At 41.7% G+C, this 25,817-nt stretch overlaps 1 protein-coding gene across 1 annotated transcript in view; it reads right to left on the reverse strand.

Annotated features, from left to right (window-relative positions):
- The window catches only part of LOC111155085 (copine 4), a 338,389-nt gene that overhangs the window by 135,163 nt on the left and 177,409 nt on the right, over positions 1 to 25,817 (reverse strand). Inside the window, exon 2 of the mRNA XM_022515133.1 lies at positions 25,302 to 25,481. Within this exon, the coding sequence (XP_022370841.1) occupies positions 25,302 to 25,481 (180 nt within the window). The remainder of the gene's footprint in view (positions 1 to 25,301; positions 25,482 to 25,817) is intronic.

The raw sequence follows: 25,817 nt of genomic DNA on the forward strand, positions 1-25,817 counted from the left end.
AATGCTGTCTTTTGGGGTTTTTTTGAAGATTTTATTTATTTATTTGACAGAGGGACAGTGACAGCAGAAACAAGCAGGGGGAGTTGGAGAGGGAAAAGCAGCCTCCCTGATGAGCAGGGAGCCAGATGCAGAACCTTCCTAGGCCAAGCAGTTTTAAAGAACTTGATTGCTCAACTGGCTATGATCTGAAGTAAGAGTATTTTTGTAAGAAATCACCTGGTGATAGATGATGAAAATGATGACAATGAAGATGATGATGATAATGACAGCAATGAGAACTCCCATTTAGGAGTACACATTCCCCAAATATTACTTAGCCTTCATTATTCTAGCCTCAGTGCTAACCACTAAGAATAGAGTGGTAAGCAAAGTCAGTTACAATATCTGACCTCATGGAACTTACATTCTGCAGCAGAGATAGGCATTAACCAAATGGTCAAATAAATCAAAATAACGCATCACAAAAGAGAGATTATGAATTACAGACCTGTACCCCTGAAACAAATAATACATTATATGATAATAAAAAAATAAATTTCCAGATAAATAAATAAAAAAATAAGTTGCTTATATTCCCCACCCTACTCATTAAGAAGGTTCAAGTGGTTCTTCTGTAGTCAGAATCATTATCCCCTCTCCCTCCGCAGTCACAGATTATCAAAGGTTTTAGAAAAGCTACTATTTCCTAGAAAAATATAGACATCATTCTTGAACATGAGATGAACCAAAACATAGAGGAAACACAGGAAACGGACAGCAAAGACATAAGGAAGATTTTATAGTTTCTCTCCAAGGCGTTTTCAGCAAGGAGGAATAGGGAAATCACATGAATCAAAGACAAAACAAGGGTCACTGGTAAGCGGCATCCAGGCCAAAATCTAACTAAACAAAGGCAACATATCTTGTTTCCCAAGTAAATCTGGCCTCAGAGATACTATTGTTCATTGTCATTGTTTCATCCACATTGGTGTCTTAACTCTATGGCTCCAAATGACCCCAACCATCCTCTCAGTGTTGTAAAAACCCACTCACTGGATTACCAGGTGTGGGTATGGGTACACTGTCTTTACAGACTGTGTCTTCCAAGATCCACATATTCATTCTTCAAGCAAGACCAAGGGAGACTTAACTTATAAGATATTAACTTACAAGAATGGATGACATTCTCTTTCCTCACTTTTATATAGAAATGCCAACATTCACATTTGTGGGGTGTGAAGAGAATGCTATTATGTTCCAAGCTCCTGCCTTTTACTAATGCTAGGAAGATAAGCAATCTCCCCAGAAATAGTCCTGCTTAACTAGTGGGCATTTGGGTATACAAATGGCTAATCAAGCAGGGAATCAAACAAACTTATTTTACAGCCCTGCAGGCCTCCATCTCAGCTCCAAAAAATGAGTAATAATTAGAGTTTCAAGTAACAATTAGAGGTTCATTGTAATAAAGATCAATAAACAATGATGTTGCCATTCTTAAGACTGTTGGGCAAAAGTGGCGGGGTTGGCCAGCAGGGTCAGTGATCTATACAGAAAAGGCTATTTGTTGCAAATCTCACTTCTCATGTAGGCTTTCTTGGAGCTGAAGCAACTGTATCAGGCTCAAGAAGGCCTATGTCTTGTCAGAGGACATTTGAGGCAAAAACAAAACAAAACAAAACAAAACCACCACCACCACCACCACCACCACCAACAACAACAACAACAAAAACTCAGTCAGCTCTGTCTTGCAAGAGGATACACTTGTTAGAAGTCCTCTAACTTAAGTAATATGCCCAATAGAGAATTTAAAGCAATGATCATAAGGATTACTTGCTGGACTTGATAAAAGAGTGGAAGACATGAGCGAGACGCTTAACACAGAGGTAAGGAATAACATAGCAAAGATAAAGGGCTCAATAAATGAAATGAGAAGCATGTGCTTGACGGAATGAAGAGCAGGATGGAAGAATCAGAAGAATGAATTAGTGACCTAGAAGACAGAGTAATGGAAAGTAATCAGACTAAAGAGAGAGAATAGAATTATACAAAAGGAGAACAGATTTAGAGAACTCAGTGATTCCATCAAATGTAATCACATTCATATTCTAAGAGTCCCAGAAGGGGAAGATAGAGAAAAGGGGCCAGAAAATTTATTTGGAGAAACAATAGTTGAAAACGTCCCTAATCTGGGGAAGGAAACAGATACCAGATTCAAGAAGCACAGAGAACTCCTGCCAAGAAATACAAAAACAAAAACAAAACAAAACAACAACAAAAACAAAAAAACAAAAGCATAACCCCACCAAAATATATTGTAATTAAATTTACAAAATGTAGTGATAAAGAAAAAAATTTAAAAGCAGCAACACCAAAGAAATCCGTAACTTACAAGGAAAACCTATAGGGTTAGTGGGATATTTTTCAACAGAAACTTTGCAAGCCAGAAGAGAGTGGTATATTCAAAGTGCTGAATGGGAAAATCTGCAGCCAAGAATACTCTATCCATTAAAGACTGTCATTCAGAATAGAAGGAAAGATAAAAAGTTTCCCAGAAAAACAAAAACTAAAGAATTCATGAACACTAAATCAGCCCTGTAAGAAACATTGAAGAGGACACTTTGAGTGGAAAGGAGAAAAAAAAAGTGTCAGTATAAAGATAGGAAACACAAAAGCAGTAAAATGAATATTTCTGTAAAACAAATCAGTCAAGGAACTCACAAAAAAGGACATAAAACATAATAACATGTATAAATAAACATAACATAAAATGTGGGAGGACAGGAGAAAGAATGGGTTCAAACTTAAATAACTATCAACCTAATATGGACTGCTATTTGCAGAAGAGATTATACACAAACATAATGGAAGCCACATATCAAAAACCACTAATAAATATTCAAAGAACAAAGAAAGAAACTCAAGTATATCACTAAAGAAAATCAGCAAAACATGAAAGAGAGAAAGACAAGAAAGGATCAGAGTAAATCTTCAGAAACAACCACAAAACAAGTAATAAAATGGCAATAAGTACATATCTATCAATAATTACTTTGAACGTAAATGGACTAAACACACCAGTCAAAAGACACATGGTGACAGAATGGATAAAAAACAAGACCTATCGCCTACTAGAGACTCGTTTTAGACCATAAGATAGAAGTCCTCTAATTGGATTCTTTTCTATCCTATAGTGGGGTCATAACTGCAATCCTTACCATTCAAAAAATGGTAAAGTATAGGGGGAGGAAAAAAGAAGTTGAACCACTCTTTTTTAGCAAAGTTGGACCATAAGGACATCAATGCCATGCATGATCTGTATTTACAGATGGATCAGGGAAAGAAGCACTTCTTTCCTTTGAAGTGGATATTCTAACAATATGGGTCCTCATCTTTCAGGAAAATCCACTGTTTCATTTGGATGAAGGCAAAGAAGTCAGGAGAATAAAAAATGTTTTGGCAAATATTTCAACAAGTATACATTTAGCTAAACTTTCTTTCAAAGTCTTGCAAAACAGTTATTCTGGAGACCAGACAGTCATTTTTTGTGAGACTGCTTCACAGAAAATGTCTTCAGAATATTTTTTGAAATTTTGTAAGACTTTATTGTAACAAAAATTATTGATTGAACAACTTCTCTGTGCCAGGCACTGTTCTGAGGCTATCGTGGTAAGCAGACAAGAAACTTCTTTACAATATTTGACAGTCACATCTCTGGTCTGAATCAGAATTGATTACCCCCAAAGCATGTATCAGAGAATTTTTATTTCTTAAAAGGTAAGTCCATAGTGCATGAAAAAAAACTGTGGAAATAAGTCTGAAAATCAAAGGATCAGAAAAAGTCTCATAGCTCAACGGCAGGACATCAACAGAGCTTTATTTGTGAGTCTCCCTGAGTACAACCATGTAAGAAGCATTCCTTACACTTGTTTGGCCCCAGAACCTTTTGTCAAGGAGCATCTCTAGTTTTGCAAACTAGCAATTACTATGACCACCACTACAGAGAACAAACAAGGTTTCCTGATGGCTCACTGTAGCAGAGAGAGGAACACATGCTCAGATCTCCTCAGGCTTTACCACTGCAGAGCTGGCAGGGCTTCCAACCACTGGCCTTGGCATCTCATTACCTAAAGATTTTTTTCTGGTATGCCTGCCTATTGTCTACAGGTGCAGGGGGCTGAAAGTGAGGATTAATACCCTCGGCAGTGAACATCAACCAATGACTGATGGACTTTGGTACAGAAATTCCCCACTTTTTTGCCCCAGGGATGGGGGTGACTCTGTGGTATTTGGTCTACATAGGCACCCAAGTTTCCTCAGTGGGATGAAACTCTAGTTGTTCTAGTGGTGATTTATTAGACAATGCACCCTTTACTTTATTGGCTACTTTCCCTTTCCCATCTCCCTTCTCCACTCCCCTTTTGGTTTTTCCTTCACATCTCAAATTCTCTACTTGCTCTCCAGGCTTTGCTTCTGGGAAAAACACCTAAACCTTTTCCTCTGTGCCAGATAATGTGTTGCATGCTTCACATAGCTCATTTCTTTGCTGTCATTTAATGATCAACACTCTTTCTTCCCCCCAAGCAACTGGAATGAGAGAGGCAAGGCTTGGAGAAAATATGGAGTTTATCTAAGGTCACATAACATTATGGACTAAACTATGTCCTCCCCAAATTCATATGTTCAAGCCCTAAACCACAAAGTGCTTGTATTTGGAGGTAGGGACTTTACAGAGATAATTAAGGTTAAATGAGGGTGGAGGCCCCCCTCATTTAGGGGGTGTGCCCCAATCCTATATCACTAGTGTCCTTATAAGAGGAGGAGGAAAAATCAGAGAGTTTTCTCTCTCTGCGTATGTACTCAGAAGAAAGGCTATGTGAGGACATAGTGAGCACAGCTGTCTGCAAGTCAGCAGAAGAGGCTTCACCACACATCAACCCGGCTGTCACCTTGATATTGGAATTCCAGTCACCAGAATTATGATAAAATAAATATCTGTTGTTTAAGCCACCAGTCTGTGGTATTCTTTTATGGCAGCCCTAACAAGCTAATACACATACCTTATAAGAATTGAAGCCAGGATTCATTACTTCATTGAATATATATGTACTGAATATTATGTGCTGGGCATTGACAATATACAGTGAAGACACAAGGCAGGCAGGGTCACTGCCCTCCCAGAAATTGCCACAATATACACATGCCAAATTCCAGCTCTGCAAGGAGAAGCAAAATCATGCCATGAAGGAAGACTGGCCTGGGCCAGGAGGTCAGGGAAGGCATTTCTGAAGAAACTGCTTCCGACCTGAAAGCTTTTGGAAGAGAACTGAATAGTCAAAGGGGGAGGGATAATCCTTGAAGGGGAGAGCACTATAGGTCAGAAGGACATAAATGAGTATGAGGAGCAGGGTGAGTATGAAGACAGAAAGAAGACCTTTAATTCAGAGACTACGCCCTTGGAGGCTTTGCACTCTGACACTAGGTGCTTTGGCAATGTTGGCTTATGATAGGCTAAAAAATGAACCCCCCCAAAGATATTCATATCTTTTTTAAAAAAAATATTTATTTATTTGAAAGAAATAGAGAGAGAATGAGAGCGAGCACAAGCAGGTAGAAGAGCAGAGGGAGAGGGAGAAGCAGACTCCCTGCTGAGCAGAGAGCCCAACGTGGGGTTTGATCCCAGGACCCTGGGATCATGACCCAAGCCGAAGGCAGACGCCTAACCAACTGAGCCACCCAGGTGTCCCAAGATATTCATATCTTAATGCCTAAAACCTCTGTATATTACCTTATATGGGAAAAAAGTCTCTGCAGTTGTAACTAAGTTAAAGATCTTAAAATGAGGAGATTATCCTGGATTATTTGGATGAACCCTAAATGCAATCCCCGTGTCCTTATAAGAGAGAATCCGGGGGGTAGGGAATATGGTAACACATACTCATAAAAGAAGAAAACATGAAGATGGAGCAGAGCAATTTGAAGGCACTGGACATTTGGAGTGATGTGGCCACAAGCTAAGAGATGCTGGTAGCCCCCAGAGGTTAAGAGAGGCAAGGGATGGATTTTCCCCTCCCTTCAGAAAGAGCATGGTCCTGCTGACACCTTGATTTCAGACTTTTGCCCCCTAAAACTGTGAGAGAATAAATATGTGTTATTTTAAGCCACAATGTTTGTGATAATTTGTAACTGTAAACACAGGGAACTAATAGACTGAATTAGACCATGATCAGGTTCAAAGTCCAGGAAAGGATGTAATGATGCCTCAGTGATGACTGAGTTTAGGGAAATCCTTACCTTTCCGCTTCCCTCCCAGGACTTCTGGGTAATACTGCTACCCCTGGTAGAAATCAGACCTGCTCAAGATATAGATTGTGCTAGAAGAGCTTTCTCTTGTTGCTTTCCCTCCATTTCCTTGTTGCCTTGCTCCCACTGCTGACCTAAAGGACCCTGAACACAGCATAACTCCTGAGATCTTTGGCTTCTCCTGTGCACTGAATAATAAAGGGAAGCTTTAAAAATATTTTAAAGAGTATTTTAAAAAGCATACTTTAAGAAGTATGCTTTTCCTTACACTATTCCCTCTGCCCAGGATGACTCACACCTTCTCTCTTCAGTTGGCAAATTTTATTCATTTTTCAAGATCCACATTAGAAGTTTTCAATAATTGCTGTGTAGGAGGAAAGTGTTCACCTGTGGGACATAGAAGAGCTTTTCTTTGCTCCTCAAGGGTGTCCTCCCTAACTTATCCTATCTGGCTCCCTCCAGCAGCACCAACAGCAGCATGGCCTGAGAATTTGTCAGAAATGCAGAATCTCAGGGCCCACCCCAGGCCTACTGAATCAGAATCAGAATTTCAACAAGATCGTCATGTGATATGCATACACATTAAAGTTGAGAAGCACTGAGCTAGAAAGTGAGAGTTGAATGTAGGCAATTTTAGTACAATATGATCAGATTTTAATGATTTATGGATAAGGGCTTTTAAATTAATCTATCCTGCTGATTAGAAGTTCATTAATGGGTAAAGTTGTAGGAACTAAGAAAAGTATATGCTGAAGCTTTCTCAGCCATTCAGGGGAGAGGACATGGGACATGTGTGTGTGCACACATTTTATGTAAATTCAGTACAGTCCTTGCATCCCCGGTGGAGATCTACAAAAGTAGCCCTCTGGGGAGAATGATTCAGAATGACAGGAGCAATGGGCGATCTACCAGTTTGGGCTTCCTGTCTTTAAGCTTTCTATTAAGCAGGGTTCTAATTACTTCAAGTGTAATTATAGGCTTTATCCTTTCTCTGACTTCATTAGCAAGGGATGGATTGGAGAGTGCTTCAGAGAGGGATTTGACGACTGCTTGAGCATTAATTATCCACCTTTGCCTCTGATGACAGTGGTTAGATCTCCTCCTCATCACAAATGACCTGGCTCAGAGGGCACCCTCCCCAGCCCCCAACCCTATCACATGGCAATCAGGAGAAAGAGGAAGAGCTGCCTTCTCCAAGCAGCCCAGTACCCCGGGTAAAGCATTTTGTCAGGCCAAGGGTATAAGGCACCTTTTCAACCACCACCTTTTGGCAGTCTGTGACTTCTCTTCAGTGAGGCTCATAATCAAATTAGTAGTTCATAGGACAGAAAAGGGTCAGAGAAATTCTTTGACCATTTCTAAGATAAAGAAGCAAACTCCAACTTTGAGGCTGATAGAGTATGTTTATTACCATTCAACAGGTGAAGGAACCAGAGGATCAAAGATAGCTAAGGTCACACAACCATTAAAGAGTCATAATAAATACTACTTCAAGAGTACTTAGTATGTGTCAGCTACTGCTCTAAATTGCCTTATATGTATTGACTTAATTCTCATGACAGCCTTATGAAGTATTATCATATGCCTACGTATGGATGAGAACACTGAGTATAGAGAGTATTAGTTTGCTAGTGCTGCTATAACAAATTATCACAACCTTGGTGGTGAAAAACAACAGAAATGTATTATCTCCTGATTCTGGAGGGCAGAAGTTTGAAATCAAGCTGTCTACAGGGTCATACTCCCTCTGAAGGCTCTAAGGGAGATTTCCAAAGCTTGTCTCCTCCAGCTTCTTGTACCTGCCATTGTTCCTTAACTTGTGGCTATATCACTCCAATCCTTCCCGTGGTGCTCTCCTTCGTCATCTACATCTCTCCTCTGGAGATCCTTTATAAGGACACTTGTTATTGGATTTAGGGCCCACCTGGATAATCACGATGATCTCCTCACCTTGAGATCCTTCACTTAATTAGATCTGCAAAGACTCTTTGTCTCAATAAGGTCACACTCACAGGTTATGGCATTAGGATGTAGACATATCATTTGGGGGGACCCATTTAGCCCAGTACAGAGAGGCTAGGTAACTTGCTCAAGGTCCCAGAGCCAGGAAGCTGCAGAGCTGGGATTTGAATCTAGTCAGTCCAGTTCCATTACCTTAACTGCTACACTTTTCTGCCTCCCATAAATGACAGAAGTAGGCCCTGTGCTAAACCTCACCAGATATGCAAAGTGATTCATACTCACTTCTTGCCCTCAAGGAGCTTACCATGGAGGGAATTTCCTTTCAACCACTGTGAGAGCCACTCAACTGTCCCCTACCTTCGTTTTTGCCATATAATCACACATGAGTCTCTGAATGCTGAGTTTGGTGTGGGGCCAGATATGTTAACCTCTCTGAGCCTGTTTCCCTTTCTGTAAAATGGTGATATTGTCTACTCCACTGGTTTACCATGTACATCATGAGTATTAACAACCTGTCAACATCATGCTAGTACTGATGCTTAGGAAATGTTTCTTCCTCCTCTTTTCTCTCCTATCCTATCAGTCCTCACATTGAGATAATTATTGTCATTGATTGGCTTAGACAGGGGTCCCGGCAGTAGAGAGAGAAGGGGGTGGATAATAAAGATATTTAACACATTGAATTGATGGGGCTTTGTGATTGACTGATGGGAAGGCTGCGGGGCACAGAGAGTGAGTGGCACAAGGGAAGGCTCCCAGGTTTGGGGCCTCCCTGTCTGGAAGACTGGAGGTGCCATTCCCTGAGTGGAGCACAGTGGAGGAGGGGCAAGTGGAGGGGATAGTCAGGGAGAGCAAGAGGAGATGGTGAGTTTGGTTGGAGCTGTGGAGTCTGAGACATTTGTGAGTCATCTGAGTGGAATTAGTATCTAGATATGGTTGAGTACGTGAGTCTGGGGCTCAGAGGAGATGCCTGAGCTGGGAGTCTTCTATGTGTGGATGAGAAATGGGAGGGCAGGAGCTGCTGGGGGATCTATGAAGGAGAGAAAGGATGTAGTCTGAGAGTGAGGCAACCTTCCCAAGCTGAGACTCAGGGCAATGTCTCCTTTCCTCATTCTACCTGTAGCCTCTGGACAAACCCTGCAGGGGCCCCACCTCCAGGACCATGAGGGAGCTGAGGGATCACACTTCTCTGTGTCCTCCCTGCAAGGGATGGGGCTAGGGAGCCTCCATAGGGGGTGACATCCAGTTTAGGGCAGTGGCCTTCTTTTCCCTGTGCTGTTAGAAGCTTCAAAAGGAACAAGATTAAAAGTGGGAGGTGTTACATAGGGTGCAAGGAAAAATAATACTTTTGTGGGCTGTATGGGACAGTGGCAGTAGCTATCATATTTCTACACACATTTGTGGTGGTTTGTATTAAAGACCTTAAAATGTGTGCCTGAATATTTCACTGTTATTAATTTATTCTAAAAAAATCAGTATCAGAGGGCATGAAGATATATATAATACAATGCTCATTCAGGTGTTGTTTTTAATTGTAGAAAACCAGAAACAGTCTTAATGCTCACCATATGGGAAACCTTACATGATTTTTGCTATCATAGAATACTGTGCAGCCCTTAAAATAGATAATGTAGAAGTATATACATTAACATGGAAAGATGTCCATGATATATTTTTATGAGGAAAAATCAAGTAACAAAAGCAGGTATAAGTGAACAAATGGTTATTTAAAAAAAGAACTGTATGTTTGTGCATACATAGAAAAAAAATCTGGAAGAATATGCACCAGAATGTTTACTAGTTATCTCTGAATGTTGCAATGAAGGATGATTTTATTATTTTTGTGTATTTCTGAATAGTTTTAAAAATGGCTTGTATTGCCTTATGTACAATGAAGCCATTCCCTACAAATAATGGGTGGAAGGATGAAAAATCTTGCTTTTTAAAAAAATTTATTTATTTGGGAGAGAGAGAGAGATCATAAGCAAGATGAAAGGATAGAGAGGGAGAGGCCAACTCCCTGCTGAGCAGGGAGCCTGATGCAGAACTTGAACCCAGAACCCTGGGATCATGACTTGAGCCAAAGGCAGACACTTAACTGACTGAAACACTCAGGCACCCTCTTGCTTGGTTTACAAGGATATCACATGGAAAAAGTTGTTGCATGTCTGGAGGAGGAGCCAGAGATGTGGACCCTGCAACAGAGCTGAGGGAGGGTTTTAGAAGCAAAAGCCTCTAGAAGTTGTCATAGTTCAATATCTGGTGCACCTGGGGACATAAATATTTAAACTCGTGTGGACCCATGGGTATCCTTAACTTGCTGGTTAATAGTGCGCCAAATGCTCTCAGGTCTCCTCTGTAATCAAAACCATTACAAAGGACCAGAACCAGTCTGCTTCTCCCTCTCCCACTCTCCCTGCTTGTGTTCCCTCTCTCACTGTGTCTCTCTGTGTCAAATAAATAAATAAAGTCTTAAAAAAAAAAAATCAGAGGGATGCCGCAGGCTTTGCGGGTGTTTCTTTTGGATCTGTCATTCTCTCAATCTTGCATTAAAAATGCAGGTAAGGGCACCCGGGTGGCTCAATCGGTTGAGTTCAACTCTTGGTCTCAGCTTAGTCTCAATCTCAGGGTCATGAGTTCAAGCCCTGTGCTGGGCTCCTCACTAGGCATGGTGTCTACTTAAAAAAAAAAAAAGTGCAGGCAAGTATTGCAGGCTGGCCAAGGCACACAGCTGCTCAGCAGTTGTAGTGGGGATGTTGTCTAGGAGTTAGGAAGCCTGGGTTCAACTCGTGGCTCCTGCGCTTAAAGACGGTGTGCACTTGAGCAAGTTATTTCAAGCTTCAGGACGTTCACAGAAAATGAGGAAATAATGGCACTTTCCCCTCAGGGCTTTTTGAGGATTAAATGAGATAATGCGTGCAAAGTTGTCAGCATAAGGTCTGGGAGTACTATGTAAAAACAGTTGGTCAGCTCTCTGCCTGAAACACTTCTCCGGATTTCTTGACATGGCCTGTACCCACCCATCATTCTGGTCTCTGTTAAGAAAGCGCCCTCTCTGACTCTCCTATCTAAATTAGCACTCACCCCCTTACTACCACTCTCTAGTCCTTATCCTATTGGGTTTTCCTTCATAGCATTGTCATTCTCTGTTATTATATTATGTAGGAATAGATAAGCTCTGTGAGAATCAGGCTTTGTCCCCTTTGTTCACAAGTGATGCCCTAGTGTCTAGAAGAGTATCTGGCATGCTGTGGGTGCCCAGTAAATGAAAGAATAAGTTCATACATAATTATTTGGATGAGGAAATAAGGGTACATAAGCTTTTAAATGATCACTGCTAGTATTAAGTGCATTATTCATTGAATGAATGAATGAATGAATGAATGAATGAACGAACACATGAATGAATACATACCAGATATTTAAATCTGGTATATGAACAATAGGTCCATGCCAAGGGAAAAATGAGGCCTAAACACTACAAGTTGCTCAGACCCTTTGGTCCAGGAGTATTTCAGATAAATACTCATGAGTGGAGTATCTATTTGCAAATGGATATCACAGGTCTTCCTGAGCTGGGAGAAAAAGACGGGTTGGATACAGGAGTCAATTCATCAACTTGTGAAGAAGGCTTCTTCCTTCTTGAAGAACTTGAAGAACTTCTTCTTGAACTTGGTTAGCTGTCTTATGGTGATAGCATTTAGGGAGAATTGCTACTCCACATTTTCCAATCTGCAAAGGGTTGTAGAAATTGAATGCAGTGTGATAGGAAATGTGGTATAATGGGAAAGCAAGTACTAAATCTAATCAACTCAGGTGTGAATCTTAGCTCTACAACTTGCTGTCAGCATGATTTTGGATGAATTAGTTGAGCTCTTCCAGCCTTGTTCTTGATCTATCAAGTGGGGAAGATCCTGGCCTCACATAACATGATACCAGGTATATAACAAGGCCCCCAGAATATCAGTCTCCTCCTTGCAACTGACCACTTATGAGAAAGCCAGCAAGAAGATACGGGAGATCTGTAAAGGGATATGGATCTTCTTCCTGAGTTTGCCAAATGGAAGCCCAGAGGAAGTGTAGCTTAGGGGTCTGGGGGAAACTGCTGAGCAGTCTGAATGTGAAACCAAATGCCTGTTGTTTGCATTTTGACTTTGCCCCTCAGGATGTGATGGTAGCAGTACTGACAATGGCACTAATGTCAACAGCACCAAGCTTCGAAATGCCTGCCACCGTGATTGGCAGTTAGTAAATGTTAGCTATGAAAGTGATTTATTATCACAAAGGTATGAAAAACTCTATTGCCTAAACAGGCACACTTTTGAAAATGAAAGGGGACAATGTTAATATTTAAATCACAACACTAGATAAAAACTGGAATGGCCTGGGGCAAATGCAGTCATAGGTTACCCTACGGTTATCAGGATACCAAGACGGAAGGAGGCATTCCCCTCCTCCGAAGTAGTTAGGCAGAGGCTAGGAGCAGGAGACTCAACACTAGGTTTGTTTTCCTCCCCATTTCAAGCTTTTCTGATTCTACCGGAGTTCCGTCTGCAAATTTATTGTAATACTAGTTCGTTTTTTTTGTTTTGTTTTGTTTTGGTTTTTTTTTTTGGTTTGATTCTCACTTGGGAGAGAGAGGTTTGGAGGAATTCTGCTCCCTTGTTTCTAATAACTGGTTTGGAATTATGTGCTGACCTCAGCCTCCTGTGGGCAGACGCCAAGGAAGGGTGAAGCAGCATAGGAACGCCTCACCTGCCCTGCCCTTGCGTATGGAGAAGCCCAAAGGCTCACAATCTGTCCGAAACAAAGTTAATGAATTCCTACCAGCCTCATTTTGTCCTTGAATCTGAAACCAAGACTCCTGGGAATGATTCTGTAAGCCAAGCAGCTACTGTTTCTTCTCCCCCTAAATTTTATCAGGTTAATTCAAAATAAAAATATTCTCTTTCCCAAATTAGACTTCGCTTCCCGAAGTAGAATTCCTTATACATCCTAAATTTCTTCAGAAGCCGATCTGTATTTTACTTATGGGTCATATTCCCCTACATGAATGTGAGTCCTCTGGAGTCAGTAAATAGGCCTTATTCTGATTTTTTACTAACATTTATTGCAATTTTTTTCTGTATAGAAGTGATATATATTCCTTTTTATAGAAAGATGTGAAGGTGACACTAAAAATCACTCATAATCCCATCTCCCTGTCATCATCACTCTCATTTAAAAATATATTTTCCTAGGGACACCTGGGTGGCTCAGTTGGTTAAGCAGCTGCCTTCGGCTCAGGTCATAATCCCAGCGTTCTGGGATCGAGTCCCGCATCGGGCTCCTTGCTCATCAGGGAGCCTGCTTCTCCCTCTGCCTCTGCCTGCCATTCTGTCTGCCTGTACTTGCTCTCTCTCCCTCTCTCTCTCTGACAAATAATTAAATAAAATCTTTAAAAAAATATATATATATTTTCCTAGTGTTTTGGCCTGGGAAGAAATGGGTACTTTAAGAGCTAGTACCATATTTTTTCTCACCTTTGGCAGAGAAGACAAGAGAGAATTTGGTCTTTTTATGGTCACATTTGATATTCAGAAAAGTCTGTGATAATCAGTAACTAAATTTCATAAGCAGCTTAAATGGAAAAAAAAAGGCAGAAATCCTCACAAGTTTTAAAATAATTGTAGCACACTTTATAACTACTTTAGGGTGCCTGGGTGGCTCAGTGGGTTGGGACTCTGTCTTCAGCTCAGGTCATGATCTCAGGGTCCTGGGATCGAGTCCCACATCGGGTTCTCTGCTTGGCGGGGAGCCTGCTTCCTCCTCTCTCTCTGCCTGCCTCTCTGCCTACTTGTGATCTCTGTCTGTCAAATAAATAAATAAAATCTTTAAAAAAAATAACTACTTTGAAGACCGCAGTTTCAGTAAATAAAAATATTTACTGAAAAATTTTGGGGCTGTGTATTGTTCGGTGAAGAGATTTTTGGTAAGTTGACTTCAGCAAATTGGCTGTTTGGTGTATTAATGATGCAGTTCATGTGCTACAGTGTCTCATGCTTCAGGGATGAGACAAGTACAGGACATTTTTATTTAAGGCACTTAAGGTGCTGGTAAGGAAGACAGTACAGCAAGATAATTTTTACAGGGGAAAGGCAGGGGCCAGGTGGTAGGGAAGAGCACTATAAACACCATGGAGACAGGGTTCAGCTTGGATTTTTGTAGGTCAGTGGTTCTGAGCTGGGAGCAAAAAAGACTGGAAAGAAAGTTGGCTGGAAACAAGTGAGAGAGGGTGCTATGGTAGAGGTCCCAGGGGGCTGTCTTCAACTCACTTGGTTTATGTGGCTCCCTGTATGGGGAAACGGGCCCAGGGGAAACTGGTGGGGTAGGCTGGAGGCCTCACACTGACCTAGCTTAAAGAGTTGGGACCAGGACAAACACCTAGAGTTGCTTCCAGCAGCGACACACCAGTTCTTAAAAACTCTCAATCGTTTCCAGATCTCTTGTTCTTCTCCCCTTACTCATTTGGAGCCAGTAGAGGTATCAGATTACTGTCGATATGCGGAACAGGATTCATAAACACAGGACAACTTTAATTACCACTAGCTATATCTTTTCAAAAGTATTTCTGAAATTAAGTAGACATGAGGAGCTTTCCTGCGGGACACCTGGGTAGGAACACAATCTGTGGCTGTGGCTGAATGATATCTCTGATTTAGCATGAGGGGAACACTTCATGCTAACAGATGATGTGAGAAGGGACTGGGGGCAGGGCGGAAGGGGACGGAGACTCCTGAAGAGAGAGGAGAATGCAGGAAGGAATGCTTACTTTCAGAGACAAGGGGAGGAAAGAGATGGATAAGAATCACTGACTGTTAGAACTGGAAGGAATTTAGAGATCAATCAATACAAAACCTTCCTTTTATACATGAGGTCACCATATCACTGAGAGGCTAAACAAACTGCCCAATATGACACAAGGAGTTGGTAGCAGATCCAGGATGGAAAATTAAAGGTACAAAAGGAAGACTCCAGAGAAATCAGAAGGATTTTCCTAGGATCTGAATTTAAGGAGATTACTTGCCTGACAAAGACAGCAATGAAAAACACAATAATTAATTTTATTTTCCTTGGAGAACTGAGGGCTTGCTCACCCACGATCACCCTATATGAACCCCACCTGCCTACGCAGAACAGACCACCAGCATTGAGAGACCACCTCCAGGGACTTCTCAGCCAGTCCATAGTAGTGATGTGATGGTATTTATTTATGACCTCATTTATCACTCATGGGGCTTCTGCTTACAGTAATTCTGCAAAGTTAGAGAAAGCTTTTCATGTGAGAAGCAGAAGGGAAATGAGTTGCCTGCTGTAATGTGTAAATTTGACTTCCCTGGGCCATCAATTTTATGCCATGAGGATATTAGATGTTATGCAACAAAATAACAAACTGTGGAATCTCAATGTGAGCATTAAATTGAGTTTGGATAGCGCCCTGGGCATTGTCATACCCCTAGTGTCAACCAATTGGGTTCAACCCACCTGAGACCAAATTCCCATTGACCACTGACAGTTTGTGGTCTGCTAATCCTTCCAGGGGCCACTGCGGTTGATGTAATCCTAACATTCACCTGTGTCAGGAATGGACCCAACAACCTGGCTAATAGGTCCATTAAATTATACTCAGTGGAGGGGAGTAAAGATCTTCTTCATCAAGAATGTAAATTCCAAATTCCTATACATGGTCCTTTGTGGGACTGTAAATTTTATGAAGCAACTTTTTTTCCTGTTCTCTAGTTGTTTTCTTTGTCTTTAATTTCTCCAGACAACTGCCCTGAATGTTAGTTCTTTCATAATTAAAACTAGTGATTCAGTGCCCAAGACTTATTAACATTCCTCCCCTGAGATTCTGGGGGAGTGGTTCTCAAACTGTGGCCCCAGACCAGCAGGATCCTCATCACCTAGGACCTTAGAAGTGCAAATGATTAGGTCTTTTGCTAAATCCACTAAATCAGAAACTCTGCAGGGTCCAGCATGCTGGGTTTTAATAAGCCTCCAGAGATTTTGATTAGAGCTCAAGTTTGAGAATTGTTGCTCTGTGGGAAGGCAGTGCATGGTTCCTCTCTCATGAATGAGGTTGAGAGCCCCCCAGATAGCCTAGGACTCCTTGAAGGGACCTCAGATTTCCCTGCCCCTCTCTTGATGACAGAAAGCAGGACATTCTTGGTTTTATCAGATGACCTCTGAACTTTGGGGAAAGAACTAGACTGAAGTACAGCTACGAGGCAATGAAGAGAGGACAGTTATAACTGTATTGTTAGCCCTGGAGAAGAGGAAATGCCCACAAGGAAAGCAATGATGAGACCTAGGGGCAACAGCTAAATTTGGTTAATGGGGTGCTCAACACAGTTGAGGGTGAAAAGACCAGCAGGAGGTACCCTCTGGGTGCTGACTTTATAAGGTTCTGGTTTTGGGAGGTTGAGACAGTGATACTATTTAAGAAACCATGCTGTATTTAGGTAAATTCAGTACACAAACCTGGAGGAAAAATGACCAAGGTGGTTTTTCTTTTTTGCAAGAGGATTCTTAATCAATTTCATATAAGACAAACAAACTTAAAAATAACTCAAATAAAACAAAACCTTAGCAAGGTCAACTCTGACTTGGTTTTGCATTAATAGATACTACATTCCAATTTATACTAGTTAGTGACAAGCTATGAGGCGCTTTGGAGCCAAACAGATCTGCATTTGAGGTCCAACTCCACCATTTACTAGCTATGAGGCCTTAAATAAGTTCCCCAGCTTTTTACAGCATGTTTCCTCAAATGTAAATGAGGATAATGGTAGTGCTTACTTCCCAGGGATGTCCAGCTGATTAACTTAAGTGCAATATGGCAAATACAAGTACCTAGAGAAAGTTAACTGGTTTTGGTTACATTTACTGTTCTCATTATTTCTGACGCAGCGTCCCCACTGCATCTGGTGCACAAAGAAGTGGAAGGCTTCAAGGATGACTTGACTAGTTAGTAAGCAGTGAAAGAAAGCGAAGGCACCACATTAAAGAAGGTCTGCTTGCTATTCTAGATAGGGAAGGATCCTCACAGCTCTCCTTGGCATGCCCTCTGTTGGGTGCAGCAGGAGAGGGGCTTAGCTCCTGGTCTCCTCTCTGCCAACAGAAATCCAAGGACGGTCTCCAGGCTCACCCAGAAGGAGTACACAGCCTTCTGGACACCCTGCATCTCCGTGATTCGCCCCCCTCATCCATCTGCTGAGAACACACAGTTCTGCCTGGAGTGCTCTTGGAGGACATCATCCTTCATTTGGCATTATTGCTCAGTGCTAAGTCACTGGCTGTGCTTATCCTCAACGTCATGGCCAATGCCAGCTTCTAGCATGCTGAGGGTTGCTAGTTCCCTAACCTAAAAGCCACGAGTCTTGCTGTTTCACGGGACTGAAACAGAGTGAGAATGTGGCCCACTCACATGGACAGGGCAAATACCTGCAGACGACCGTGAGGAGACAGCTCTGATGTGTGACTTCCAGCATGGGTTTTGGGATGTCACTTTGTCTCTCCTTTTGGGCCTTAGTTGTGCTAAGACAGGAAGTGGAACACCTACCCCCAATTATTTCAGAGATCTGAGTTGAAACCAATTTTATTTAAAAATAGTCTGAATAAAGTAAATATTACACACAAACACACACACACGCACTGACCCCTTTGACTAAATTTTTTAATGAACTTGAGGCAAAGTCCTAAGTTCAGTTTTACTAATCGCCCAGAACATGGGTGTTCTGTTTCAATGTTTTCACCCTTTTAGCTTCCACCTTCACTCCTGAAACAAAGCTGGCCCCCAGAGACGTTGATTCTTCCCCACCATTTCCTAGATTCTCACGTCCTGAATCACAGCTTCCATATCCTGAATGTTCTTTCTGCACTGGGGACACTGCTAAGCACCTTATATGTGTTTTCTCACTTGATCCTCGCAATATTTCTTGAGGCCAGCTCTATTATTATCTCTACTTTGCATATGAAGAGGCTGAGGCTTAAGTGGCTGCAAGAATTTGCCTTCGGACATGCAACTTGAGAGCAGCTGAGCTGGGATTTGACTGTAGACCAGGAGGCCCCATAGCAGCTGCACTTAAGCATTATGAAACAGTGCTTCAGACCCTGAATGTGCCATTCCTCCAGCTGCTCAACAGCTCCTGGAGCCAGCCATGCCCTGCCGAGCTAAGCAGGACAAGGGAAAAGAAATCTTGAACCCACTGAAGGGATGAAGAAGGAAAGCACTGATTTTTTTTTTTTTTTTTTTTTTTTTGGTCTTTTTGTGTTTTGTGTTTTGTGGTGGGTTTGTTTGTTTGTTTGCTGGATCATACAAGAGAGAACAATTTAGAAAAAAGGGAAAGCTCCCGTTCATACCAAAATTTAACGTCGAGTTCATACTTTTATCGGAAAGAACGTGGAGAGATGTCATCGCATACTCAACAGTTTTTTTAAAAATCCTTTATGATTCATTAGTTGCATATAACACCTAGGGCTCATCACAACACATCCCCTCCTTAATACCCATCACCCGCTTACCCCATCCTCCCACCCCCCTCCCTTCTGGAACCCTCAGTTTGGTTCCCAGAGTCCAGAGTGTCTCATGGTTTGTCTCCGTCTCTGATTTCTGCCCATTCAGTTTTCCCTTCCTTCCCCTATGGTCGTCTGCGCTAATGATGTACTATATGTTGGCTAACTAAACATAATAATAAAAAAATCCTTCATGATTTGTTCATATATGAAATGTTCAATGAATTTCCTTCTAGAAATAAAAACAAAAGAGTCTCTTTGAAGGAATCTCACCCACTTTCAGGCTCCGGGTACTATAGGGAGTCCACTCTCAAATCTGTATCTGTTCCAGATCCATGTGGTCAGGTGCCAAACGGCAACCTCCTCTGGATTCTCCATAAACATCATGGGCTAAACATGCCAGCCCATTCTATTCCCCACTCCACTCCTCAATCTGATTCTCCTGAAAGATAGGCAAATCACTCCTTCAGGGACTGGAGCCAGCTATCTGTAAGCTCTTCCTCCCTTTACCCATTCTCCAAGGCTTGCTGATACAGCTCTTGGCCAAACTCTTCCCTTAGCCTCCTCAACTTCCACCACCATTGCCTTCTCATCTCTTTCCCGTTATGGCATGAACTTCCTAATTGGTTTCCCCGTCTCCACATCCACTCTCTCCCACCCAGACTTCACAGGAACACTGAAGTGACATTTCTATTATACACATCCAATCGTGTTCTCTCCCTAGTCAAAACCCTTCAGGACCTCCAGAGAAGCACATCCAAGCTCTTCAAACTTTAGAGAAAGCACTTAAATCTTCCTAGTTAGGCTCCTCTTCTCCTGTCAAGCCTCCCCTATCCATTTTCTACCCCTACTTGACCATCTAGCCATGTTGAGTCACTTAGAGTTCTTTGTTATTTTTATGCTGCCATGCCTTTGTGTGTCCCGGTCATTTTGCCCAGAGAGTTCTTATTTTGTTCCTCTGCTGGTGAATTCCTCCTCATCCTTTGAGATTCAGGTCCAGAGTCATCTTCTTTCTCTCCCTCCTTCCTTCCCTCCTTCTTTCCTGCCTGCCTGACTGCCTTCCTTCCTTCCTTTCCTCCTCCTCTCCCTCCCTCCTTCCTTTCCTTTTCTTTACACCCCTTCCTTCCTTCCTTCATTTTTCTTCCTTCCTATTTATTTATTCGAGAGAGTCAGAGCTGGTGGGGGGGGGGACATAGAGGGAGAGGGAGAAAGAGAAGCAGACTTCCCACTGAGCAGGCCAATGTGGGGCTCGATCCCAGGACCCTGGGATCATGACCTGACCTGAAGGCAGACACTTAACTGACTGAGCCACCCAGGTGCCCCCAGAGTCATCTTTCTTATGAGACCTCCCTGATTCCCTCTAGGTAGAGGTAAGCCTTTCCCCTGTAGCCCCTGGAACACATTTCTGTTGTAGCAGAAAGTTAACAGGCATTTTAATTATTTATTTACCAGTCTGTCTCCCAGCTAATGATAAGCTCTTCTGGGGCCAGACCTTTGTCTTTTTCATTTGTGTTTCTCTAGCACCTACCAGGGTATTTGGTATAACTAGGGCACTTTCTAAATGCTTGTTGAAACACAAATATGTGATTGAATAGAACTTACCATGTTAAAATGATCTAAAATACTGATCTAAATTTTTACTGATCTAAAATTTTCAAAATGAACTCGTCAACAAATGTGGCTTGAGCATGTGTGATATAAAAGCATGGTGTTGCATTAGACATGAAAAAGTACCGATTATGGCCTCTGCCTTAAGAAACTTGCAATCTAGCCAGGGTCAGATGATATATATAAAAGTAAATGTTAATTAAGAGAGAAATTATATTAATGAACTGAGAAAAAGGAACTTCTCAAGGCATTTACTAAGTGAGTGAAGTAGAGATGAGTTATAGGATCTTGGGAGTCTGAGGAGGTCACTATGGCCTAGAGAAAGGGTTCTACGAAATATGACTTGATTAGTTGGAACTCTATGTTGCAAGTGGCAAAAAGAATTAGCCCATAATGATTTAAATAATAAAGGGAAACTATTGGCCAAAATTCCTAGGAATGACTGGCTTCATATTACTGGCATCTAGCTTGCAAGTAATATGGCCTGATTTCTCTCTAGTTCTCTGTTCTTCCCTTTGAGGTGCCAGCCTCTTTCGTTTTCACCCACATTTTGTGATATTATCACCTTTCCCTTTCCTCTCCCAGCAGTACCATGCTCTCCCCTTGAAGGGTATCATTTCCAGACCTCAGAGCCTCACCTTATCTTTCTCAAAATGTTCTAGCAAATATGTATTTACATTTCACTATCTCTGATTGTTGTATACCATCACTGAACTAATCACTATGGCTACAAAAACTGGCTGATTGATTTCAGCCAATTAGTGCCCACCCCAAAAGTATGGAAAGGTCATTCATACCCAACACATGGCTTATAATATAAAAAGGTGGTTGCCCATGAATATACAAGATACCCAGACAGGCCAGTGTGTCACCTGGAGTGGGAGGGAAAGCAGTGTGGCTTGGGAAACATGGCTTAGGACTCCACTCCACAATTCTGACTTGCTGCTCACTTGCTTCATCTAAGCCAGATGTTAAAAGAGATCTCAGAACATGTGGCCTCTCCCCATAATCCTTCTTTAAATCATGGCAGAAGAAAGAACTTTGGATTAGCGACCAAAAGCTCTTGCCTTCTGGTCTTGGCTCTGTCAGGACACTAAATCTTTCCAATCCTCAGTTCTCTCAGCTATAAAATGCAGATGATGACCCCTGCCTTCTCCGCATTGTCAAGAGAATCAAATGAAATGGTCAGTTTGGAAGCTCCTTCAAAATTATCAAGATATATTTGGAAAGTACAATTTGTAATCTTACCCTTAGTGCTCACTTCCATATATTCCTCCTCTTGAGGACTTAAAAAAAATCAAGCCAATGCACTCCCCCAGCTTCCCTTTGTTTACCCCCCTCTAGACAGTCTGTCAATTTTTCATCGATATGCTTTCATTAGTATACTCTGTATCAGTCATGGTACTTTTGGGCACCTGGGTGGCTTAGTTGATTAAGCGTCTGCCTTTGGTTCAGGTCATGATCCCAGGGTCCTGGGATGAAGCCCCACATTGGCCTGCTCAGTGGGAAGTCTGCTTCTCCCTCTCTGTCTGCCCTGCTCCCTACTCATGTTCTCTCTTTCTCCCATAAATAAATAAAATCTTCAAAAATATATATATATATATCATGGTGCTTTTAGCTCAAGGAACAGAAAACCAGAACCCAGGCAACTTTAACAATAGGCACTTTATTATCTCATGATAAGGAGTCCACAGATAGGGCTGGACCCAGGGACAGTAAGTCAGCCAGTATCTCCACCTCCTGCAACTCTTATGGCTCTGACTTCACCTTAGGGTTGCTCTCATCCTCACCCTTGCTACAAAGTGGCTACAGTGGTTCCAGGAATCACAAGCAGACAACTTTTCCTTTGTATGCCCCTCTCTCTCTCTCTCTCTCTCTCTCTCTGTCTTTTAAGCTATAACAGCTTTCCGAGAAAAACCGTTCATGTCTTATTGATTAGAACTGGCCAAAGCCCACTCCTAAACCAATCTCTGGCAAAAGGGAACAGGATCCATATGATTGGCTGAGATTACTCAGGATTCACCCTTGAGCTGGAGACAGGGCTATTTTCTATACAGCCAGGTGATGGAAAACGATCTGAAAATGATCAGGGCCTAATGGCTGAAAAAGTGGAGTGATTGGCTATCGGGTAGGCAGCCGATAGCATCTGTGTCCCATATGCCGTAAATGCCCTGCTCATCTCCAGGGGCCTATGACTTCATTGCAAACCACTGACTTCTGACCATTAGCACCTGTATTTCTTTGCTTGTAAGCAATTTGGTCTACTGGGAGCCTGCACTGCTGCCCACGCAATAAGCCAGAAATACTGGGGGATTGATATTCCCACCCTGGGAACAGCCCTCAATGACCGATGAACCATATTCCCCAAGTATATAAATACCCAAGTTCCCTCGTCTCTGGGGTAAGATAACTCTGTGCTCTTTGCTCTGTACTGGCTTCCAGAATTTCCCCAGCAAAATTAAACTCCAGTTGGCCACAGGGGTTGCTGGCTTGACAACACTCTTACAGGCTGCCTTCCTTTTCCTGTTTTACCTTCTCATTCTGCTATGGCTTCTCCTTCACCTCCTTTGACTTCCTGTCCAGAGTTAGTTTTTTGGGAAACCCAAATGAACATACTATGTACCATATGCCAAACTTCTTCCTGAATTCAGAGTCTTTGTATATAATTTTCTCATCTGTGTGGAAAATGTTTCCTCTTTCTTCTCACCTGATGCACTCATTCTCCCTTCCAGTCTTGGTGTAAATGTCACTTCTTTTCAGAATTCTTCTTTGTTCGCCTCTCCTCCTGACACCACTCCCTCAATCTTTGCGCTCCTATTCCTTAACAATAATTACAATGGTTGTAATTTAACTTTTTGTGTAATTTAATTAATTATTTACTTCCCATCTTTATCCACAACTAGACTGTGCACAGCTTGAAGGTAGGGGTGATGTTTTTGGCTCAACACTGCACCACTGGCCTCCAACACAATGTCTGGCACAAAGTAGAGGGTCAAGGACTTACTGGCTGCTGGAAAGATGAGGGTTGTGAGAGACTAAAGATGCAAATTTGAGGTCATTCACATGGGCAAAATGATCAAATCTTTCCATCAAATCTTTTCCATGAAAAAGATCTTTGATTTACATGACTTCTACCTGAATCTACATTTGTTTCTTAGGGCAGAATATAACTTTTATATATGAGGGGATATCCACAATCTAAAAGAGAATCTTGGAGTGGCTCATTTATAAGAGATGCCACTCTAATCCCCTTGTTTTATTTATATATTACAGATTTCTACCTAAAATCCACCATTGATTCATTCATTTGTTGAATGCCTACTACTTATTAGGCATTGTACCTGGCAAGACCCTGGCACTATCTGGCTTCAACTGTTTTCAAAAGTCATGAGAGAGATTATATTGATGGAGATTCCTTCTCTGCCTCCCCTCACAAGTCCTTCTACATTGAGCTTTTGGCTTTCATTAAAAGAACAAGGAACAATCTAATGAAAGTAATCACTATATCTGCTAAAAAAAAAAAAGTATCTGAGGGCATTGTCTGTTTTGTCACTCAGTGCTCACATGGGATAAGTTAGTGATAAGTGGCATGAGGCACAGTAAAAATAGACATGCATGCTTGTCATCTCTTTGCCAGATAGCCTCTTTCTTAACTAATCCCTAAACCAGATCGTTGCCTCCGCATGTGACTGATGCAGGTTTTATGGGGTTTGAGGTTTATATAATTTGGAATCCTTTGAGAGAAAAGTGCAAGACTACAAATAAAAATGTCACACAGAGCCTTGGAAATGGTATACCCAAGTGAGGGGTTCTAAAGTTCAAGCTTCACTGGTTTTGCAGCAAATCAGCATCTGACCTCGATTCAATGAACCTGCTCTCCTCTGCCCCTTACCCCTGCCATGGTCATTCTGACCTCTATGCCTTGTTTATATTGATTTCTTACTTGAAAGTTCTTCCTCTTCCTTCTTCAATCTGTGGGCCATATTTTTTTTTCATAGTTGAAATCCCCAATGCCTTCTTTGATTCTACTTAGCAGAAAGCTCTCCCTTCCCAAAGGCCCACACGCTGTGAATATAGTCCAGGATATTTTGTCTCTTTTTGGCTTAAATTGCATCATAAATTGCTCTATTTAAGTACATATAGTGTGCCTTCTCCAATTAGTGTCCACTTTTTGGGGTATAGGGACTATTTCTTCACTTAGATCTCTCCTCAGTACCTACTAAAGTTCTGGGTATAGCAGTAAGGAAAAGAAAAAGGAAAGGTGTCATGAAGCAGAATTATGGGGTCTGGAGTGAAGCCAAATTGGTTTGAGTTCTAGTTCTGCCACTTACTGTTGTGGGGCTTTAGGCTTAACCACCCTGAGTTCAGTTTTCTCACTGATAAATCAATATAATCATGATGTTTATTTCACATCATTGTGAGGATTAAATAAAAGCATTTATTCATTCACCAAATATCTATTTAGCCCCTCTCTTGGGCTATTTCTTGTACCAGAAACTTGGAACACATGTAACTGAGCAATAGTCTCTGTATGGGGTTTCTCATAGTTGAGTTGGGAGATGGAAATTTATAATGTAACAGAATAATACTATAGCAAACACAATCAGAGCATAGTAAGTGCTTAATCAACAATTGTGCAGTAACTGACAGAATAAAGGAATTCAGAAGAGAAAATGGTTAATTTTGCAAAGTAAGTAGGTCTTCCCATATTTGCCACATCATCCCTATCTAAACACACTGTTTATTATAATGTATATGACAGTGTATGGGAACTTATAAAATGCTACATGTAAAGAAAAAATAAAACCAGAGGACAAAGAATGCGAGGAGAGAGGGAAAAGGGGAGGAAGAGAGGCCTCAAGGAGGCAAGAGGTGAGGAGGGACCTATGTGGACCCACCTGGCCGAGTGTGCACTCCATGCCTCCCAGGAAGTCGGCCTCCTTCAACCCATTGTGGTTGCTGCTGATGTCATGGACTTCAAACCGCAGACGCTGCACCTCTTCAAAGTAAAAGTCCACAGTGAACAGTTTTGAATACACCGGGTTTATGCAGGTGCGAATCACCTCTGTTCTGTCAACCTGCAAGGAGAGAAGAAGAGAAAACACCACCATGGATTAGGGCTTTAGGTGAAATAATGTTATAGTTTAGGTGAAATAATGTTATAGTGCTTCCCCTTCTTCCAAACCATAAACGCCCTCCGTTGAGCCACCAGAGTAAGCAGTTTGAAAATCCACAAGGAAGCACCCTCAGAGAATGAGCCACATTTCAAGGAAGGAAATCTTATTAGACAGAATAATCTGAAGCTTTGTATTTAAAGACTTAGAGCATGTTGGATTGTTAGGGAATAGGGCAACAAGACGGATTAATGATGAGTGACTGCCTGGAACCCTAGCATGAAAAAGAGTCTGACAGCA

This window comes from Enhydra lutris, unplaced genomic scaffold (genome assembly GCF_002288905.1).
Source record: "Enhydra lutris kenyoni isolate GAN:26980312 unplaced genomic scaffold, ASM228890v2 scaffoldscaffold39, whole genome shotgun sequence".
Classification (NCBI taxonomy): domain Eukaryota; kingdom Metazoa; phylum Chordata; class Mammalia; order Carnivora; family Mustelidae; genus Enhydra; species Enhydra lutris.